General features: G+C 44.5%; 1 protein-coding gene across 1 annotated transcript; it reads right to left on the bottom strand.

Annotated features, from left to right (window-relative positions):
- Positions 1-16,524: 16,524 nt before the first annotated feature.
- On the bottom strand, positions 16,525-17,968 carry LOC308155159 (forkhead box protein I3-B-like; the record flags this gene model as incomplete). The annotated part of the gene is made up of 2 exons (XM_080528410.1): positions 16,525-17,075; positions 17,353-17,968. 2 exons carry the CDS (start codon positions 17,966-17,968, stop codon positions 16,525-16,527), a joined length of 1,167 nt encoding a protein of 388 aa, XP_080384536.1.
- Positions 17,969-20,383: the final 2,415 nt, after the last annotated feature.

The following is a 20,383-nucleotide window of genomic DNA, read 5'->3' as shown; positions in this document are numbered from 1 at the left end:
CAGAATCATTCTCAAGCCTGAGTGACTTGACTCAGAGGGAACAAACAGTGGTCGGCCATGTTGTCCGTCGTCGCGGTCCTGTTCGAACATGGTGTAGAGGACCATGGCGGGGAGGACAACGTCAACGCAGGCAACGACCACCGAGGTGATGACCCCCAGTTCCCACCCCTGCAGGTCATCTATGGTCACCTTCTCAGAGAGAGAGACAGGAACTGTATAAGTGACAACATTTCTAATTGGGTTCATGATACTGTAGAAAGCAAGGCTAGTTTTGCAAGAATTTGATATTTTGAAGAAGTTGAATCACTGAATTACCGTCTGTTTCAGGAGCTGCCTGATTAGACTCTGCTGACTGGAAAACAAATGAACACAATATTTCACTGGTGAACATTATTGACAAGTAATACTGGTGTGTACAAGGATACTGTGTTTTTGTCCTACTGGACATAAGGAGGTTCACAGTAGGACTCACGTGTGAGACATCAGGGGCTCCTCCATTGTTAACACCTCCCTTACGCCCACCGCTGATAATGGACCAGGCTTGGCCTCCAGAGAGGTGGCATCTCTGAGCACCTCTGGGGTAAGGCGGTGAACCGGAGATGGAGCGGAACTCTTCCCACCCTCCGGTGTCAGCCGCTGGACTAGTGGTGCTGAAAGAGAGATACACAATCAGATATCACACCACCCTGTAAGCATGTAACCATGGCAACAACAACGCTATGGCCTCATATCTGGCGTACGACTAGGGTCACCAAAACACCCACATGTAGTCTCCTTTCTGGGGGCTGAAATCCGTGTTTTGATAGGTGGCAGAACTCCTAGTCGTCCTACAGGGAGAGGAAAGTCAAGTTGTGATTGGTGGATTCTTCCAGGGGATAGATAGGGAGAATTCTATCAATGAAAGTCACACTGGGTATCTTGGCTAATCATACTCACGGTAACCACCGTCAGAAGAGGACCAGGGCTCCTTCAATAAAGCAATGTCCTGGGATGGAGAGTCACTTTTACTGAATACACTAACCACACAATACTACAGAGTCGTTAAATACACTTACTGAGAAACAATGGTGTTACTCAACAAAACAGGCGATGGCAGAGTGGGGGTGGGAGGAGTGTGTGTGTGTGTGTGTGTGTGTGTGTGTGTGTGTGTGTATAGGGGAGGGTTGGGGGTTTACTTACTACTGTGCTTGGTCCACTAATGTGCCTGGTCCGACTACCTCTGGCTGCCTTGGGCCTTGCCTTGCGGCAGACATGGAGGCCACGCAGAGGTGGGAGGCCACACGGAGGCGTCGGAACCCGGCCCTGAGACAACACATGATCATCACATGAAAGTGGGCTGGACTTGAGAGGTCTATGGAAGTCAATCAATTCTATAACAAGTCAATGGCTGACACCAAATCATAACGTTGTCTATAGCCACAGAACCGATCAGAATGGATGGGGAAAATTCAATACCTTACAAACATGGTATGTCTAATTTTCTAGCCTACCAATCCAGCTTTCTCTAAGACAAATCCTACCTTCGGGGGGTTATCGTTCTTGGGGTGCAGTGGGACCGCCTGAGCTGTAAGCCACTGTCCAGGCTTCTGGGGACAGGCAAGCTCGGGCGTCTGGGGAGCTGTGAGGGTCCCAGCCTGATGTAGAATAAACCAACAACCAATCAGGGTTGTTAGGATAGAGAGGAGATTATGAGCTACCAATTTACCCAGTTGTATTGCATTTCATCCCTGACATTCGTATAACTCAAAGTTTTAACTTGTCCCATAATAACAAAGGAAAAAAAGACCACGCCAAAATGAAAAAATGAAAACAATTATGATCTGATTTTCACAGTCAGCTAAACTCTCCCTTGCATCACATCCTCCAAGGAACAGACGATTGTTGTAAATGAACAGGATTTCATGTAAAGAAGTGTGAAACTGAAATGAACACAAACTAACTAATAAACACAAACTAATTCGCTTTTTTGTAGGAAGTTATGGTCAAAACTATAATTTATTTTCCAAAATAATTAAATGTAAGACCTAATATTAACTAATCAGATAGGTATTACATAGATTAGAACATCGCATTCATGCTAATCAGTGCATCCTGTATAAATAAGACTAGACTGAATGCATTACAATGTGCTATCGTTACAATGTGCTATCGTACATGCCACCAAACTGTATAACTTAAAGATAAACATTATAACAATAATAGATAATAATTGAACTTCCAGGTAGTGTCGCTCAAAGGGTTAGAAACTAAAGATATCTAACGATGTGGCAAGAACATTGACACTGTAAAAAACCGATAGTTTTCAAGAAACACCACTAGATGGCCTAGCCTAGGAAACTAAGAGAAAACAACAATACCGCCCTCTAGTGGCAGAAGAAGGACTCAAATAAGACAGAGAAACCGTTCCAAACTTACTTTGAGCTTTCGTCTCCGCAGCATCTTATGGTTTGTATTTTCGTCCACGATTAGGCATGTACAGACAGAAGATACGACCGATGTGTTTGCAAATCAATCACCGACTGATTTTTTTCCCAGTTGCAGTTTGCTTCAGGCTCAACATTGCGTCACAACATCTATATGACATCATAATGGACAATCGCGACCACGCCCCTCCCACTCCACCCACTGATGGCCTACGCACTATAACCATACAACTGTCATCGATGTTGACAGTTAATTGGTTATTATCAAATGAAGAGTGTATATAGACTATGCCATATAAGATACTTTCACATGCTATGCAGGTCTCCCCATGAACAATTTCGTCAGTGTCATATCTAAAAATATATTCATTATATCCTAAAATAAGGCTCAATTGTCTCAAAAAAAGTGCCTTATCAATGTCCCTGCAAGACAGCTTTTCCCGAACTTGTTGTCTACTAAGCTAACAGATAGCTGCTTAATTGTAGCATGTGTGGACACATATAAAGGCAGTGAGAGGTTTAACTATTTGAAGGACCATTACAGGTCAATGTGTAGCTAGTAGAGGCACTGGTACTGTACATTGATTGATTGTGTTGAGGTCCTTTATTGAGACTAATTTCTTTCGTCCTGTCAAAGACATTGGTTTGGAATTTAAGAAATCTGAAGAAATCTGACATCGGACTCCTGTTTTCACTTACTAAACTTTGAGTTTGATTATGTGGTCCTCTGTAATTATGTGGCAAAAAACTGCCTCAGGACTGTATTTAGCTCTGCCTTGAATGTTGATGTCTATATGTTTAAGGCTTAGCCAAGTCTGGAGGCAGTTCAAGGCCCATGTCGTTTGCCTTACGGTGTTAATTTCATTTTTACTCTTCTCCAATTTGTCCAGGTCGGCCGGTATCATATCAGCACACCTGGGGGTTTGCACTGAAGTACCTTCGTCCTCTCCTTCTGATTCATAATTTAAGTCAAATGTTATATTTGGAAATATATCCATCCTCTGTTTCTGTTGTAGGCTATATGACCGTTAATGTAGTCTAATTAACGGTAATTTAGTAGAACACGTGTGCGGCGGAGTGATACATATAGTTAAAAGTCCCAGTGCTGTTATACTGTATATCGTAACTCATGGAATGCCTCTTGTCCAATCAAATTACTTGGTCGGAACTAACTGTTGTATAAGAGAAATTAAAGACCAACAATATGACTAGAGTATGTACATTCACATTTTTGACATTTAGCAGACACTTTTATCCAATGCGAGTACATTTGTCTAAAGTAAGTGAATCATCTATAGGGGTAGTCGTGGTCTAGTGGATAGTGAGTTGGACTTGTGATCGGAAGGTTGTCAGTTCAAATCCCGCATGAAGCCACACCACTACTAGTGTGCCCTTGGGTAAGGCACTTAGCCCTCAGTGACATTCCAGGGGGAATGTCCCTGTAATTCGTAATTGTAAGTCGCTTTGGATAAAAGCGTCTGCTAAATGGCTAAATTAATTAAATTACCTGTTTTAGTACAGGTATGTTTAGGCGGACACCTATATGTTTAGGCCATTTGGAGATATTTTGGCACCATCTTTGACCTTTGACCTTTCTCATGTATCAGATTTCTTTTTGGGGGGGGGGGATTTTTGGGGGGTTGGCCGACCGATGGTATGGAAATTCGACGTTGAAACCGGACATGACACATTCTCCAGTTGGAGAAAACTGGATGTGACTTAGGCCATGTTTACCGTCTCGGGGAAAAAATGGTGGCATCGTATAGCATGCAAAGTTGTGAAAAAAATGTGATATAGATGAAGAGAATTGATCGAGGTAAACTCTTTATATCACTTCGGATCCCCATGGGGGTCCGTTGGCTCCTATGAGGTTAAATCATATTAGAGATGAAATTAATTAGCAGAAATGCTACTTGTTCACCCAGCAAATGAAAACGGCAGTTGATTTATGACCTCTGATAAAAGGTCTGTGCATCTTTTGCTTCCCGGTGTAATAATAATATTGGTCCAGAAATGTCCTCCTCTGGGCCAGTTACTCTCACTTGGCTCTGTACATATGTGTATAGGCCTACTGACATATTCACATTTCATACAGATTTGATATACATTGAGTAGAAATCATATTTGTGAGCACACAGTTTCTCCCAAAAGCTACAAGAGGACATTGTCCTCTTAGTACTGTGGGATCTACCAGGGAGAACTATCAGTTAAATATGATGTCAAGAAATTATTTTGCATCTAGACATGGACAGGTGGCGAATCACTGATACTGTTGGTATAGTAGACATCTTCTGACTGATACACCTAACAGCCCTAATTATTTAATTTAATATTTCAGGGATGTCTTCCAATGTCATCCCTATGCAATACCGCCGTTGTTTACCAAATAGTATGTCCTTATTCAACCACAGGGTGGCAGAAGTGCTATATACAGTATATGTATTATACATGTGGGTATCCCTCCACTGGGTGTCAGCAAAACTGTGTTTGCCAGTTTTCATTGGAGTCCTGTCCAGTTGGTACTGTCACCGTTTTACCTGCCATTCTATTCCAAGTTATAGCCTATTATCTATTGGTTAAAAGTTACAGGACAGCTCTCAACAGACTTGATATGGGCTCTGCGTGCTTCAGCTGAACATCTCTCACAGTCCAAATGCTCTCTATCTCTCTCTTTCTTTCTCTCACACTCAGAGAAACGATTCTGTGTGATTAGGGTGAATCAAGGTTGTGCTGCTCTGTATTTGGTGAGGAAACATTGTGCGTGTTGGCTGTTGCAACAGTCTCAGTGTGTACCCCACTCTTCCCTCTCATTCCCCATCAGACCCAGGTTCATGTTGCTTGTTTTTTCTCTGTTGACATTTGAAATATTTCAAGCTGAAGTAGCCACCAATACTCACTGTTTGTTGTGTTTTAGCTCTTATTTTCCCCAAATCATGTATAAAAGCAGGAGAGAGTTTCAGTTGATCATAGTAGAATGGTGTTAGGAAGACTGCACAGCTATGAGGAACCCTTAATGAAGACCATGTTGAATACTTTTCAGGAATATTTATTGAAACTTATACAGGGAACGTTGTTTTTCCTCCAAAGGCAGAATACCTGGATGTTTGCTTACAAAGGACGCAATACACTTTTGCATCTCGATACTTTCTTCTGCTCTTTGGGATTGTGGATATTATGGTCGATATTGTTTTTTTTACTGAACTTTTTACTTGATATGAAGTGATTAGTCCACACTGAAGGGAGTAGCAAGCCTACATCTTCATGCTTCTGACTGGGTATTAGATATTGTTCGGTTCTCATTTTTCCTTAGGTAAGGGGTAGAGAGATCTGTGGCATAATAACAGATAAAGCATACAGATACTTTCTATCAGTGTTTTTATTTAATCTTAATCAGTTTCTTGCAATGTCTCTCTGTTGTCGATTTTACTATTTCAGTTGTTCTTGTTTGTTGAAACTGACACATGTAGATTTTCTTTGCGTTCTACAAAACAAATCTGAATATTTCAGGGCTATAAAGGCGGAAAAGCCTTTAGGTCTTAATTGAAGAGAAGTTGAAATGGTGTTTGGCATCAGATGAGGCGTACTGTTGGTGGTTGAGGTGGTTCAAGGACGTGTGGATGCCCTTCCTATTGGACACGTGGCAGGCTGCCGGTGGCCTTGTTGCCACAACAACACACCTCGGTGGCAGAGGACGACAAGGGGGAAGGAGGGGGTGACGGGGGGTGGGGGGGGGGGGGGAGGATGAGGAGGAGAAAGAGTGATGAGGGTGAGGGAGCGAAGAGGACAACCATAGGAAGAGGGATCAGGAGGATGAGGAAGAGGAGGAAGAGAAGCAGGGAAGAATGAAGAGGGGGGGAGGAGGCCAGGAGGAAGAGGACTGGAAGAAGTGGAGGGGGGAAGGAGGAGGAGGGGGACACGGATGGCCAGTGACAGGATCAGAGGCACATGCTGCTCTCTCTCTCTCTGTCCGTTTACCAAACAAGCTTCATAGGTCAGCTCTGTTTTAGTAAACACCATGGTGACTGGATACAACCAAGACGACAGGTAGGATGTGGGCTGACCTTAGACATACTGACCTCTGTAAAAAAAGAAAAAAACACCATTGGTATGCATAGTGTGTGTGTGTGTGCATGTTTATGTGTATATGTGTGTGCGTGTCCGTGTGTGCATGTGTGTGTGTACCCCTTCACCTCTCTTCCATAGCAAGTGCAACCTATCTGAACCTTAGTGGCAGATGTTTTCCCTGTAGTTGAATTTATGGCTTGTCTCCTGTCCTTGCAATCTAGAAGCCGTCGTGTTTAAAAATGAGAGTGATGATTATGATGTTGTTAACCAAAACAAGATAGAAGGACCCCTTTGTACTGCACACAATGTACAGGTCTTCAACCCCCCTCCCCTCTCTCTCTCTCTCTCTCTCTCTCTCTCTCTCTCTCTCTCTGGCATGTCTTATCTGTCTTCATCAGTTCCTTTTTGTCCATGTTTCTTCCTGTCCTTTTCTCTGACAGTGCTTTACTGACATGTTCAACCTGTCAGGGAGAGAGAGAGAGAGAGTTAGACAGACAGACAGACAGACAGACAGACAGACAAACAGACAGGCAGACAGACAGGCAGACAGACAGACAGGCAGACAGACAGGCAGAGAGACAGACAGACACACAGACACACAGACACACAGACAGACACACAGACTGAGAGAGAGAGGAAGAGTCGGAAGAGCAGGATAGATGGAAAAATACAGAGAGGGAAGACGACTGGCCACATCCATGCTTTATGAACAACTTCCAGTTGAATCTCTCTCCTGGCGCTGTGCTGCAAGCTGGATGAATTAGCTGGCTTTTGGCATTGTCCATGTGGATGTTTATTGTGTCAACAGGGCACCTGCTGCGTGCTGCCTACCGAACCCCCCTTCTCTCCACCTCCCCATCCTAGCTCACCGTAGCACGCGCCAGGACAGAACACATGCCGTTTGCCCTGATGATCTCCTCGCGCACTCAGGTGTACTATCTTACCCCAGGCCATTCTGCTGTGTAGCCAACATCAGCCAGCCACCGTACCGCATAGCCTACTATAAACCCACACGCCCTGATCTATCAGATACCAAACTCTATAATAATAATAATAATAATACATCAAATGGACTCATGGACTCTCATCTTGTTGTTTATTATTATGAACATCTCTTTCTCTCTCTCTCTCTCTCTCTCTCTCTCTCTCTCTCTCTCTCTCTCTCTCTCCCTCTCCCTCTCTCTCTCCCTTTCTTCCTCTCTCTCTCCCTCTCTTCCTCTCTCTCTCCCTCTCTCTCTCTCTATTCCTCTCTCTCCCACTCTCTCTCTCTCCCTCTCTCTCTCTCTCTTTCTCCCTCCCTCCCTCTCGCTCTAAAGTGCAGTCAGTTTATCAGACAGGTGTGTGGATGTCTGCAGTGAGAGCTGGAGCAGGTGTAGTGGGAGATTTATTGATTTTAATCACATTCTGTTGAGCAACAATTTTCAGCCGCAGGCGCAAAGCAGCGAGACAGGCATGCCCCCCGACCGCCAGCACCCGCGTTACTGAAGGTGATGGACAGGCCTCTCACCTTGCTTCCTGACACAAAGACACCGGGGAGGTGTGACGTAATGTGTGAGGATCCTAGAGTAAACGGCTTAAACAGTTTTCTTAAACCGCCCCCCCTGTGCAGTTTTTTTCCAGTGTAAATGTGTATGCATGTATGTGTTAAATGTATGTGTGCAAATCTGTGTGTGTGTGTGTACGTGTGTGTTTGTTTATGTGTGTGTGTGTGTGTGTGTGTGTGTGTGTGTGTGTGCGTGCGTGCGTGTGTGTGCGTGTGAGTGTACATGTGTGTGCCTGTGCGTGTGTGTGTGTGTGTGTGTGTGTGTGCGTGCGTGCGTGTGCGTGTGAGTGTACATGTGTGTGCCTGTGCGTGTGTGTGTGTGTGTGTGTGTGTGTCTGTGTGTGCGCGTGTGCACGTGTGCGTGTGTGTATGTGTATAAAGCAGGTAATAGGGGTGTCAGTATGTCAACAGGCCAGCCTTGGGGCGACCTGCTCATGCTCTCTCAAGGAGCTTGTGGGGGCTTGTTCTGAGATCTCTAACCTCTGATAGTCTCACTATTCATAAACTCCTGTCAGCTTCAGCAGTTTATACACACACTGAAAATTTCCACTCTTCACTTGTCATCTGATCAAATCTTCTGTTGCAGCAACGGATATGACCACAGAAAGTTGGCTACGGACAACATGGGGGCCAATGCTGCGTGTCCCTTACTTTGTTTCATGTAACCTTTATCCCAAATATCCTCCGGTCTCAGACAAGACTGTTGGATAGAGTGAAAAAAAAGTTTTCTGGGAAATATAGTGGGTGAAAGGATGAGGTGATCTTTCAACACCCATTATAGGTAGCTTAATCTATTTATTTCCTGGAAATCATCATAGCAGTTAAAGCATATATCACTCGTCGTGGAGGTTGAGCGTTTGCGGGTGGTGTCGGTGTTGCCCTAGAGGGGGTATGGGTTCACCTCTGTAGTGAAAGTCTCTCTCTCTGTGGTTTACCTCACACAGAGCTGCGGTGTCCTGATTCTGTTGCGCTGCAGGCGACAGCAGCTGGCCCAGAGTTTTGGGGCTCGGCGGGAGGGGAGGGGATGCGAGGGGAGGTAGGGGGTCCCCCACTGTGATTGAGATCGCACACGCCGTTAACACATGTAACATGTAAATGCCTGCCCAACCGCACGCATGATGTAATGCTGTACATCAATCCAATTCTCGCTTTGCCTCCCTGTGTCTCGTCAAGACTGCTGCCTAGAGCGTGAGTGGAGGCTAGTGGAGGTAGAAATCGGAGGACGGGCTCATTGTGATGCATGGAATGCCCACATGTTTTACATTTGGTAGCTTTCCAAATGGAATGGAATGACACTCAGTTAGAAAAATACATTCATTGTTCTCTCTATATCCCAACTCTTGGGACAGTCAGTGTAGAACAGAGCGGGTTGAGCTTGACTAACTCTGACTCAGTGGATTGTCACCCTGTGACCTTCAGTTGAGCTAGGCCTGTTCCTGCTAGGGCATGGAAGCCCTGCTTAATCCTGTAACACTCTGCTTGATCCAGTGAGACTGTGGTTTGATGTGGTGGATGACTGTGTTGTTGTGTTTGGGTGCGAGGCCCTGGGAGAGAAGGGGTATCAGTGGGATCTATCTGAGCGTCGTCGTCACCCAGTCTGACTGCCACCAGCCCAGGGAGGATCACCAGACAACAACGCAGCAGAGAGACTAATCCCTCCACTCCAACCAGGACGGTGCTAAGGCGAACAGCGACTGTCGCCGGACTCTCTGTTTCTGTGTGTGTGTGTGTGTGTGTGTGTGTGCGTGCGTGTGTGTGTGTGTGGGTCTGTGTGTGTGTGTGTGTGTGTGTGTGTGTGTGTGTGCGTGTGTGTGTGTGGGTCTGTGTGTATGTGGTTGTGTGTGTGTGTATGTGGTTGTGTGTGTGTGTGTGTGTGTGTGTGCCCGTCTGTATGTGTTTGTTTACTCCTGTGCACATTATCGGGCGCCCGTCCATCCATCCCGTTGAATGAAACCCGTGGGACGGGTGCAGAGGTATAGGGGTGGCTGGGGCTCGTATGGGGGCTCACAGAGCTGCCGGTCACAGGGTGACAACTGAGGCAGGCTGGGACAGGATCACAGCGACCTGGGATAGACACACTGGCAATACACCCCTAATAGATTAATCTCTCTTATCTTTATTTTGTTCCCGTATCAATATTGCTCTCTCACATCTCTCCCTCTCTCTCTGTCTTTCCCTCACTCTTCCTTCTTCTTTTTTTCTGGACTTTTGTCATGTTTCTCATCATGTCATCATGTCTGACATCACCTCTGCCTCCACCTAGGTTTTTGAAATATTAAAGCTACAATAACGATCACACCCTAGCATTGATCGAGAGAGAGAGAGAGAGAGAGAGAGAGAGAGAGAGAGAGAGAGAGAGAGAGAGAGAGAGAGAGAGAGCACAATTAGTTTTGAAGTTTGAACGTCAAACCCTTCAAAAGTGTTCAAAAGTGAACTCAAACAGATATTTGTGTGTTATGTTTGGAATGTGTCAAATTAGCCAAATTACTGTACACAGGCTTTGGGAGATAATACCTCTTTTGTTATGTGCCCTCGGTGTGTGAAGTGGGCCGTAGAAACCAACACACCCCTCTGGTTTCATCTGAAGCCAAGCTAGTATAATTGGTTCAACGTAGTATATTGAATGGGAGGGAGCAGTTAATGCACACAGCTTGTAAAAAAACAATCATACTGAGGCATTTTCGATATAATAAAAATTAAATACAGTGTATAAAAACATACAGAAGAGGTGAGTGGTTCAGGTAACATCTTAATCAGGTAACATTTCTACAACCAGACAGGCAATTGAGGTCATATTTACTTGATGTAAGCATCACTGGCAACGTTTCACCACCCATATTGCTATGCAAATTGTCTGGAGGTATAATTGTAGCAATAGCAAAAATGGGAGACTAGCCAAATCTATCAAGGATTATGGATATCTGTCTGTCTGTCTGTCTGTCTGTGGTAAAGACACAAACGTACAATCTTGTTTCAGCAGGCAACACTGCAGGCCAAAAGTTGATTGATTATGTTTTGACTATACGTAAATATAATTTTGCAACATGTCATGGCTAAATGTCAGTCTAACGGTACATTCCCCAAATGAGGCCTTTGATGATGATGATGATGAAAACCTTTATTGTCCCCAATGGGGAAATTTTGTTGTCAAACAGCTTAGTTAGGGCAGACAGAAAACATTCAATAAATAAATAAATAAAACAGTGCAGGCTCAATAAGTAAAAAGTGCAAGATAAAGTGCTCAAGTGCATGTATAGTCCAAGTAGCAGTCTTAACGGCCTCTCAGCTCCAGGTCTCCCCCACCCTGCAGGGCCTGGTTGTAGAGTCGGAGTGCAGCTGGAATAAAGGACTGTCCAAATCTTTTTGTACTTTGACGGGGAGAACAAATCTGTGGCTGAACTTGCTCAGATATGATATATAACATACTGTATGCCAATACATTTGATAGACAAGAGCACAAGCTATACACATCATGAATCAGATTATTGTATATTCAATGTGTCAATGTGTTTGTATGTGTTCCTGCTCAAATATAACATACATAGATTCATTGATATCAATGCAACTTTGCCACTCCCCAAAATTACAGTGATTTCATGGACTTGATGTACCCTTGCTCAAATGTGATTCCCGTTTTCAAACTGTATAAAACAAATAAAAACCACTCAAGTCAACCCTGTATATGTCTCCTTCTTCTTGGGTGGTTCCAACAGTTCTTCCAGAGGCGTCTGATTGGGCCTGAGGCCGTACAGAGGCGTCCATATCTACATCCCCATCAGCATCAGTGTTTACCAACAATACAGCCCTATTGATGTGGCATGTGTCAGTAAACACTAGGCACACTTACTCTGTCGTTAGATCAGAATTACACATCTGAATGGGGAGTCTCCTCTATACTAGGGTAGATAGCACTGGGGCTGTTGTATCAATAACAGATGAAGGCGTGTTGTGTCTGCTGAATGGGCAAGGTCGTTAAGGTTGCAGACGGTGTGTGTGTGTGTATGTGTGTGCGCCTGTGTGTGTGTGTGTGCGTGTGTGTGTGTGTGTGTGTGTGTGGGTGCGTGTGTGTGTGTGTGTGTATGTGTGTGCGCCTGTGTGTGTGTGTGTGTGTGTGTGTGTGTGTGTGTGTGTGTGTGTGTGTGTGTGTGTGTGTGTGTGTGTGTGTGTGTGTGTGTGTGTGTGTGTGGGTGTGTGTGGGTGCTGGCCCTTATCCATGCATCAGTGTTGGCTGGGTGATTATAGACACAGGTCTTAGTATTAGAGGTATATTATATCTCTTTTTAATTAGAGTCATTAAGCAAATGACCTAGTTGGGCAGGTAACACACCTGTCATTGTGTCAGAATGGCTTTATTGGTGCAACAGGTTTGAACACAGAGCATTCACATTATTGGTGTAATGAATGGCTTTTAGTCTATTACAGTAATACACTTCGATCATGAACCTGTGATTACACCTACGTTGTTCATTCAGGGGATTTAATCACGTGTTGTATATCTCTGGTGCAATGCAATATACTGTAGGAGGAGTTCATACCCCCTAATTCCTTCTATCCGAGTAAACTCCCCCCATCGAAAAGAAAAAAGGTCATACTTTATGAGTCATGCTTACTGAACAGTTATATTTTTTTTTTGAGCAACTGAAAAGCCCTCCACAGATTGAAACAGATTCAACGTTTCATGTCAGGTAGTGTCAGCAGGTTTACAGAAATGAAAATAAAAATCCTGCCAACACAACTGCCAAGTATGGTGGTGGTGAACGATACTTGAACCTAACGAACTATGGAGGTAGAGTTCATTCTTTATGTCGAGTGCAAAACGGTTTGCATTGCAAACTAAAATGATAACTTTGAAAGCAAAAATTAGCTTTAAAGGTTTTAAGAGACCAGAGAGATTTCTTGCAATCAAGTATTATATAATCGAGATCAAAACTGTATGCATTCCAATCAAAAATAATAATAGATATATTTTTAAATGCTTATGAACACTCTCTTGGCAATACCGCCAAGACTGAGTCATGGGCCGTCAGCATCGATCTGAACAGGTTAAGTGGAGGTAGGGTGCAGGTAAGAGGTAGGTACAGGTGTAAGGTGCTGGAGCAGAACATTGGAGCATGCAAAGTGACAGGACAGGGACCCCCCTCCCCACCCACCCCCCCACCTGGCCCCATCTGATAAAGCCCCTGTGGCCCCAGACGAGCCCCTGCTGAGAGCTAGAGACACCTCCACACCTCCACATCACTGGAGTCCTCCTCTCTATCACAGAGGACAGTTTAATCATCATTCACATTGATATGGCAGCCGTTCAGAATCGAAGTCTCTTTATGCACCTGTCAGAGACAATGATTGCCATGAATTATGTGTTAATGAAAACATCGGAGCGATCATCTATGAAAACACTATGAAAACACCACTATCACTCTATCAGCCATCACTATAAAAACATTCGAGCATTCCTCTTCATCTGAAGTGGTTTTTGGTCAAATTAAGAAAAAATTAATAAATAAACTTGATGTGGTTTTCGATACATGTTTCTGACGGTTTGTGTATTGACACAGATACGGTGTGTTTTTCCACCCCCGTCCTACGGAGAGCAGATAGCCAAAGGGCATACCTTGGATGTCTTCATAAGCTGCAGTGACAGATACAGTTGGAGAGGCACAAGACCATAAACACAGGGCACACTTACACTGTCGTTGGTCACCATCAATCATCTCTTTATGACACGTCTGAATAGAGGAGGGGACGTTTCATCCAGTCAAGATAGTGGGAGTATTGTGTCAATAAACACACACATCAGGGTTGGGTGGGGGTCCTGGGGTATGTTGAAGGATGACGATGATGCTGCTGTTGTCATGCGCCGACATAGGGCCACACTTGGTTCATTAAGCTAATGAGCCTGTAGCATCTATCATAGCTATCAGACTGAAGTCTTCAGATTGACTTGAAACAGGGCCACTGTTTAAACTCGTGTTTGATATAAGTGGGAGTTGTGTTTTGCATCTTCAGTCAGTTTGGTTTCACAGTTAAAATGTGAGATACTGTAGAAAGTGAAATACAGAGCTTAGCCTATGATTTGCATGTGTTACTGAGTTTATTTTATTTTATAAACTCAGTTTCCCTATGTTGGTATCGGTCTGTTGGAAATACAGAGGACGCAGGAGACTTGTGTGAGCTCAGAGTGTGAGGAAGCAATACTATTTACAGCAACTTGACACCTTTCACCCATACTAACGACAAAAGTCCTTATTTGTGTCAGAGCCAATACATCACCATCACACTCTTTCTTCTCGACACCGATGTGAAATTGTCATTTGAGGTATGAAGATTGTAACTCATAGGAGATGAGTGGGAATCAAACCAGGAGTACAGAAGCGAGTGATGATGTCTGTAAACATGGCATCTACAGTAAGACCAAGACGTGTTCCGGGAACCCTCTTTCGTCCTCTCTCTCTTTCTCTCTACAGGCTGGGGAGTAACAGGAGAGCTGCTGTGGTATGAAGGAAGGGGGGTTGAGAAGGAATGAGAGGGGTGAAGAGAGGAATTAGGGGAGTTAGGAGAAGGGGTGAGTAGAGGAATTTGGGGGGGGGTGAGGAGAAGGGGGTTGGAAAGGGATGAGGGAGAGTGGGGGGGGGATGAGAAGAGAGGGATTAGAAGGCACTGAGGCCTGCAGAGTGAAGAGGATCATTATCCACTTGTCCCCTTTCCCCATGTGGTGATCTGTGAGAGTGATCTAAAACAAACACTTCCCCCTCTTCTCTTCTCCTCCCCAGTTCTCCCTCATTCTCTCCACTCTACGTTTCTCGCGCGCCTCTCCTCAGATTCTTCCCCGCCAGAGACAGACATGGGAATGTTTCCCCGGACCAGTTCTCTAGTCCCCCCTCTGCTGCGCTGCCTTAACAGCGCCAGCTCCTCTGGTTCCCACGGTGTTACAGCAACATTAGCCCTACAGATGTTGGCCTCAGCATCAGCATAGAAATCTGCTGAGGTGACATGTTTGTCAGCCCCTGGCTGTGAGGTATGGAGGTGTGAGATTTGGTTGTAGAGTTGTCTGCAGTTTTCATATTGTTCTAAAAAAGGAGGGCAAATAGATACATGATGTAAAATGATGTCTGCTGATGCATAACGTTAGATAAGATAATAAGCTGCAGACATGCTGTGAACTGTCCCACTAACTAGATCGCAGGGGAAACTGCTTCCACACGTCCAGTTTGCACAGCCATAGATACTCTCAAGAAAGAGTCCAGGATATCTTTTGTTCAGTGTCAGCTTAGAACACCATCAAGTGTACATTTGGTCTTGTGACCTGAGCAGTGCTCAATGGTAATTTGAATGGTAATACAGGGTGAGGCAGAGTAGTGTACGTTTTACATGTCCAAAGAGGGGACCTCAAGAGGCCATCCACAGGTGTAACACCACACCCACCTCCAAAACCTCCCCGACCATGTCATGATTATCTTTGACAGATTGTTTACCTCGTTCAATTATATTGTATACATTTGCTTTTTTCTGATTCTGATTCAGATTCATCAAGTGGACATGAGAGTCAGAGAGTTGTCTTGAGTGTTGTTTTGTCATGCTCCCTAGACAGATGGCTTCCTTGTGGGGTTTAGTTGGGTTCAGACCCTGAACCTCAGTGTACTAGGGGGACAGGGGTGAGGAGTGGGGGAGGACAGGGGTGAGGAAAAGGTGAAGACAACTAAAATAAACGACAGAGAGGCCTAGGAAAGGTACCAACTGGGAGCTCGGCAGCTCGAGGAACAAGTTTTGTTGCGTTTATCTCTTTTCCTTGGCTGTCAAACCTGTCTTTTTTTCTTTCTCGTCCTGTATTTGTTGTTTAACGGTTTCTCTGCCTCCCTCATTCCTCAGCCTGTCTCTCTGCTCTGGATCAGTGGCTGTAACGGGAGCTTGACTTGACTTCTCTCCAGCTAGAGCGCTGACACTGACATCTTGATCTAACTGCATCGTGTAATGTTCAAGTTACCATGGCTCAATAGAGATCTCAGAATGAAACCTGACTCTGAATTTCAACTTTTCTTTCTCAAGTTTCCATGCTAATTCATTGAATAACTAATTTAGTGTGTATTATTCTGAATACGTTTTCATTTTCTCTTCAGTTCAGTTCAAAAAAACGATAAACTTTTTCTTTTCATATTTTTTTATTTTAGAAATATAAAAAGGTATCACACATTTGTACAACACAAAACAAAACCCAAATTCCCTCAATAAACAAATAATGTTACAGAGCTCATAATATATATTACAATCGCATGATATGAAAGAGCAAACATACGGTATATACAGATTTACAGTCAGAAAACATCACATTGTAACTCAGATCAGTGCAATTTCATTCTTTGATCATTTTCACTGAGGAGGTTAATCTAATTCACTCACTCACTCACTAACACACACACACACACACACACACACACACACACACACACACACACACACACTACACTCACTGATGGTAACACATTTGTCAGCATTATTCTACACCTCTGTGCCCTCCCGTGGGTAGAGCATGGAGGAAGAGTCCAGAGCTGGGTAGAGATGACTACTGAGCTGAGTGAGGATAGAGTCACTGTAGCCCCCAGTGTAGAGGGGGGGCGAGGAGGGGAGGGTGGGCTGCTGTGGCGGGGGCATATGGATGTCCCACTGGGGCACCGTGGCGTTGGGGGAGTAGGACCCGTAGCCCTCTGACGGAGAGGCCTGTTGGGGCACCTCCATGGGGAGACCCAGGGGCCGCGGTCTGTGGAGGGTGTCCGCCGCGTCTGACATGGTCGCCGCCTCCGTCATCTGGGACAGGAAGTTGTTGAAGCACAGGGAAGGGCCCGAGGAGATGGGGGAGGGTTCTCGGTCGGAGCTGCTGGAAATGTCGCTCAAGTTGTTGGGGTTTTTGGGGCTGGACTCTAATGACTCAGAGCCAGAGGAGCCCCCCTCACCGGCAACAGAGTCTGACTTCCTCTTTCTCTTGCGGCGGAAGTTTCCGTTGTCAAACATCTTTTCACAGTTGGGGTCCAGGGTCCAGTAGTTACCCTTGCCTATGAGGAGACAGAGGAGAAATGTTGGTTAAGGAATTGCTCTGACAGGTAGTTAGGAGTTCATGTGAGACAGTAAAATATTACAGTAGAGGGTTAGAAATACTGTTGTTTTTCATTTATTTATTTCACTTTTGTAAATCAAAAAAGGTGTTAGGGACGGCTATAGATCATATCAGAACATAGAACTAGGCTTTTTCTTTTGACAGTTTTACAAAAACAGAAACATTTCCCTCTCTTCATGACAAACAGAGATGAAACACAGTGCACGTGTTCTTACCTGGATCATCCTCATCCCGGGGCATCTTCTTGAAGCAGTCGTTGAGTGACAGGTTGTGTCGGATAGAGTTCTGCCAGCCGGCCTTGCTCTTGTTGTAGAAGGGGAAGTTATCAGCCACGTACTGGTAGATCTGGCTGAGGGTGAGCCGGCGCTCCTGGGCCCCATGGATGGCCATGGCGATGAGGGCAGAGTAGGAGTAGGGAGGCCTCACCAGCTTCATCAGCTCCTCCTGGGAGGGCATGGAGAACCAGCTCATGTTCCCCAGCCCAGGCCCGGCTCCGCCCGCGGCCAGGAAGGGCCTCTGCATGTTGTAGTGCTGGGGGACGTACTGGCCACATGCTGGCATGGCCGCACCTCCACCACCCAGGTAGGGAATGTTGTTGAGCTCCGAGGAGCTGTTGAACCAGAGGTAAGGGTTAGTGGGAGGGGGAGGAAGAGGGCTGGTGAAGTCCCCCATGTCGTAGGCTGATGGTGTGGTCTGCTGGGGGCTGGGCAGCGCAGGGGGGCTGTAGTAGCTGTCGCTGTAAAGGCTGAACTCTGGAGGCTCCTGGCCCAGGCTGGGGTACTGGGTTCCACACGACGGTGGAGAGAGACCCTGTGGCACGAATGACGTCATGCTGCTATGATGACACGCAGAGACTGGTGGCAGTTGGTCTCTTTGGTCGGTTGTGTTGTTCAGGTGAAATGGCTGCTCCTCGCCTTCTTCAAAGTGTGTCTCTCTTTTCTTGTGGTCTCCTCAGTGTTGTCTGTTCCTCTGGTGTATCTTTTACCTGACACTCTGTCCAGTACAGGTGCTTCACAACTTGCCACCTGTCCCACCTGGTCAATTTATACTACTAGAGCGACACCCACGTGGGCTCTGATTGGCTGCTTCTGTGACCGTGATGTCACACTCCTTTGCATTTGAGTGAGTTTAGGCGTGGAGAAGCTATTTTGAATACAAGAGGGTAAATTCCACAAGGCACTCTTATCTTACCTCTGGAATATTTGATTTAGATTTAGCACACCCAGTCCCTATTTGAATATTGTTTTGTGAATTACTGTAAGAGAAAAACTGCTAGTTATTACTGAACAGCATGATGGGAGTAGGAAAATTGACAGCCACATGACTCCTCTGTAAATTCTACTATAAATAATATCAGCATGGAAGTATAATTGAAGATAAAACTACGATTGAACAGACTGTATTTTCTGCCCTTGTTTTCCTGACATAGGTGGATGGGAAATTGTGTGAGCTAGTTATAATGATGATGCCTAAAGAAAGGGTTAAATGTTTGAAGATGTAGGCTATGCTTTTTTTTTAGGCTATGTTGAGAGGCTGAAAATGGGCAAATGGAAATAACGTACATTCTATAACTTAGGCGTCATCTCTGTCTCCATCTAGCTAACTTATACATATCATATCATATTTTTTCATCATGTGAAATTTAGATACAGGCCAAAGTTTACAAGCAATTATTCTCATTAAAACAAATTGGGTTGGGTGTGAAGCACTTACAAGTCATTAAGGTGACGGCCCATTATCACCCTGCTAACCAAAACCGATATGTTGTTAATACTATTCGTATTCGACCTGCCCTTTATTTCCCTGTTATTGTCACATTAACATCATTGTGTTGAAATGTTTTACCTTCGTCCCGACACGTGTTGACTATTGTAGTGGTTGGGTTGACGCCTTATCTGGCCTTATCAGACAGACTTTGCGCGCCTGTCGCCATCCCTGTAATAGCGTATAAACAGTGTAGTTTATACTTGACGTTCACAAATGCCATATCATTAGCATTCAATACATTCTAAACGTGATGTTTGAAATTGCAAAACTCTTCTCAATCACGTACTTTTTACGTATGGCGTGCGCGCCCGAAGAGTGGCTTTCTTAATAATGGGCCTTCCGTGCGCACGAATAGATCACATAGTGGCCTATGCAGAACAGTCGATTTATATGTAGGTCTCGAAAATATATACACGTTAAGACATTATTATTATTATTAGTAGTAGTATTATTTGAATTTGGGAACTTGATTATTTGAATACCGCATTAGCGCTGGGGAGCTTGCACGCCTCACTGATGCGCTTATCCACTATAGCCTGGTACTGTTTTTACTTCAGATCCTTTTGCTGTCATCTGTCCAGTAATTCAATCCGGTATTTGGGCAAACAGAGACGCGGTGGCAGTTGAATTGTTTTTGCTCCTGATCACTTGTGAACTTGGAGGTGTCTCCTTCTTCAAAGATATCCCACCTTATCGACCTAGAGGAGTCTCTCTGCATACCTGCAAGGGCAGGTTAACCATGACATGATTCATTTAGAAGAAAGGAAAACATCTTAAGCCTGCCAAGGATGGCAGTTAGAGTGATTTACAATAATCCTCTTCCCGCGGTGCTGACATAGCCATAACAGCGCACACGTCTGTCGCTCCGGGGCATTTATATCGTCTCTTATTGTATTTTACATCCACCTCAAACCTCCTCTCTCGTCATAGAAGTCAGGTTTATAATGTATTATACTCCAAATGACCCCTGTGTGAATTACAACAGACAAATTGAGAGAGATTATAGGGATAAACAGCTTTTATACATTGTCAGATTATGATAATGATATAGGTGAGGCTGAGGCATTATTACATCAGATGCATTGTTCATATCTAACACACTTTCAAAGAATTTAAAGAAAATCAGTCTGTCTGTTCGTGCCCTTAGAAATGAGTCTATTTGAACCACTGGTTGCATGTGCATGACATACTGTAGCCTGCATCATTTAGAACATTGATTAGTTCAAGCATTAAACAGCATAGGAAGTACTGTTTTACTTGGCAGAGGATGAGTTGCACAATGTGAAAGTTCAGCAGGTAATTGACAATCTAAAAACATGTCTAAAACATTTCTGCACTTGGATAACTCACTAGTGCTGTTTCAGCACACATACATTATTCCATTGAGGGAACAACAGTGGGCAGCACAGGCACATCTTCAGCTACTGTAACAATAATAATAATAATAATAATAATAATAATAATAATTCAGTGTTTTTA

Source organism: Nansenia antarctica, assembly GCF_963989245.1.
Source record: "Nansenia antarctica genome assembly, chromosome: 4".
Lineage (NCBI taxonomy): Eukaryota > Metazoa > Chordata > Actinopteri > Argentiniformes > Microstomatidae > Nansenia > Nansenia antarctica.
This window is presented reverse-complemented; position numbering and strand designations above follow the sequence as displayed.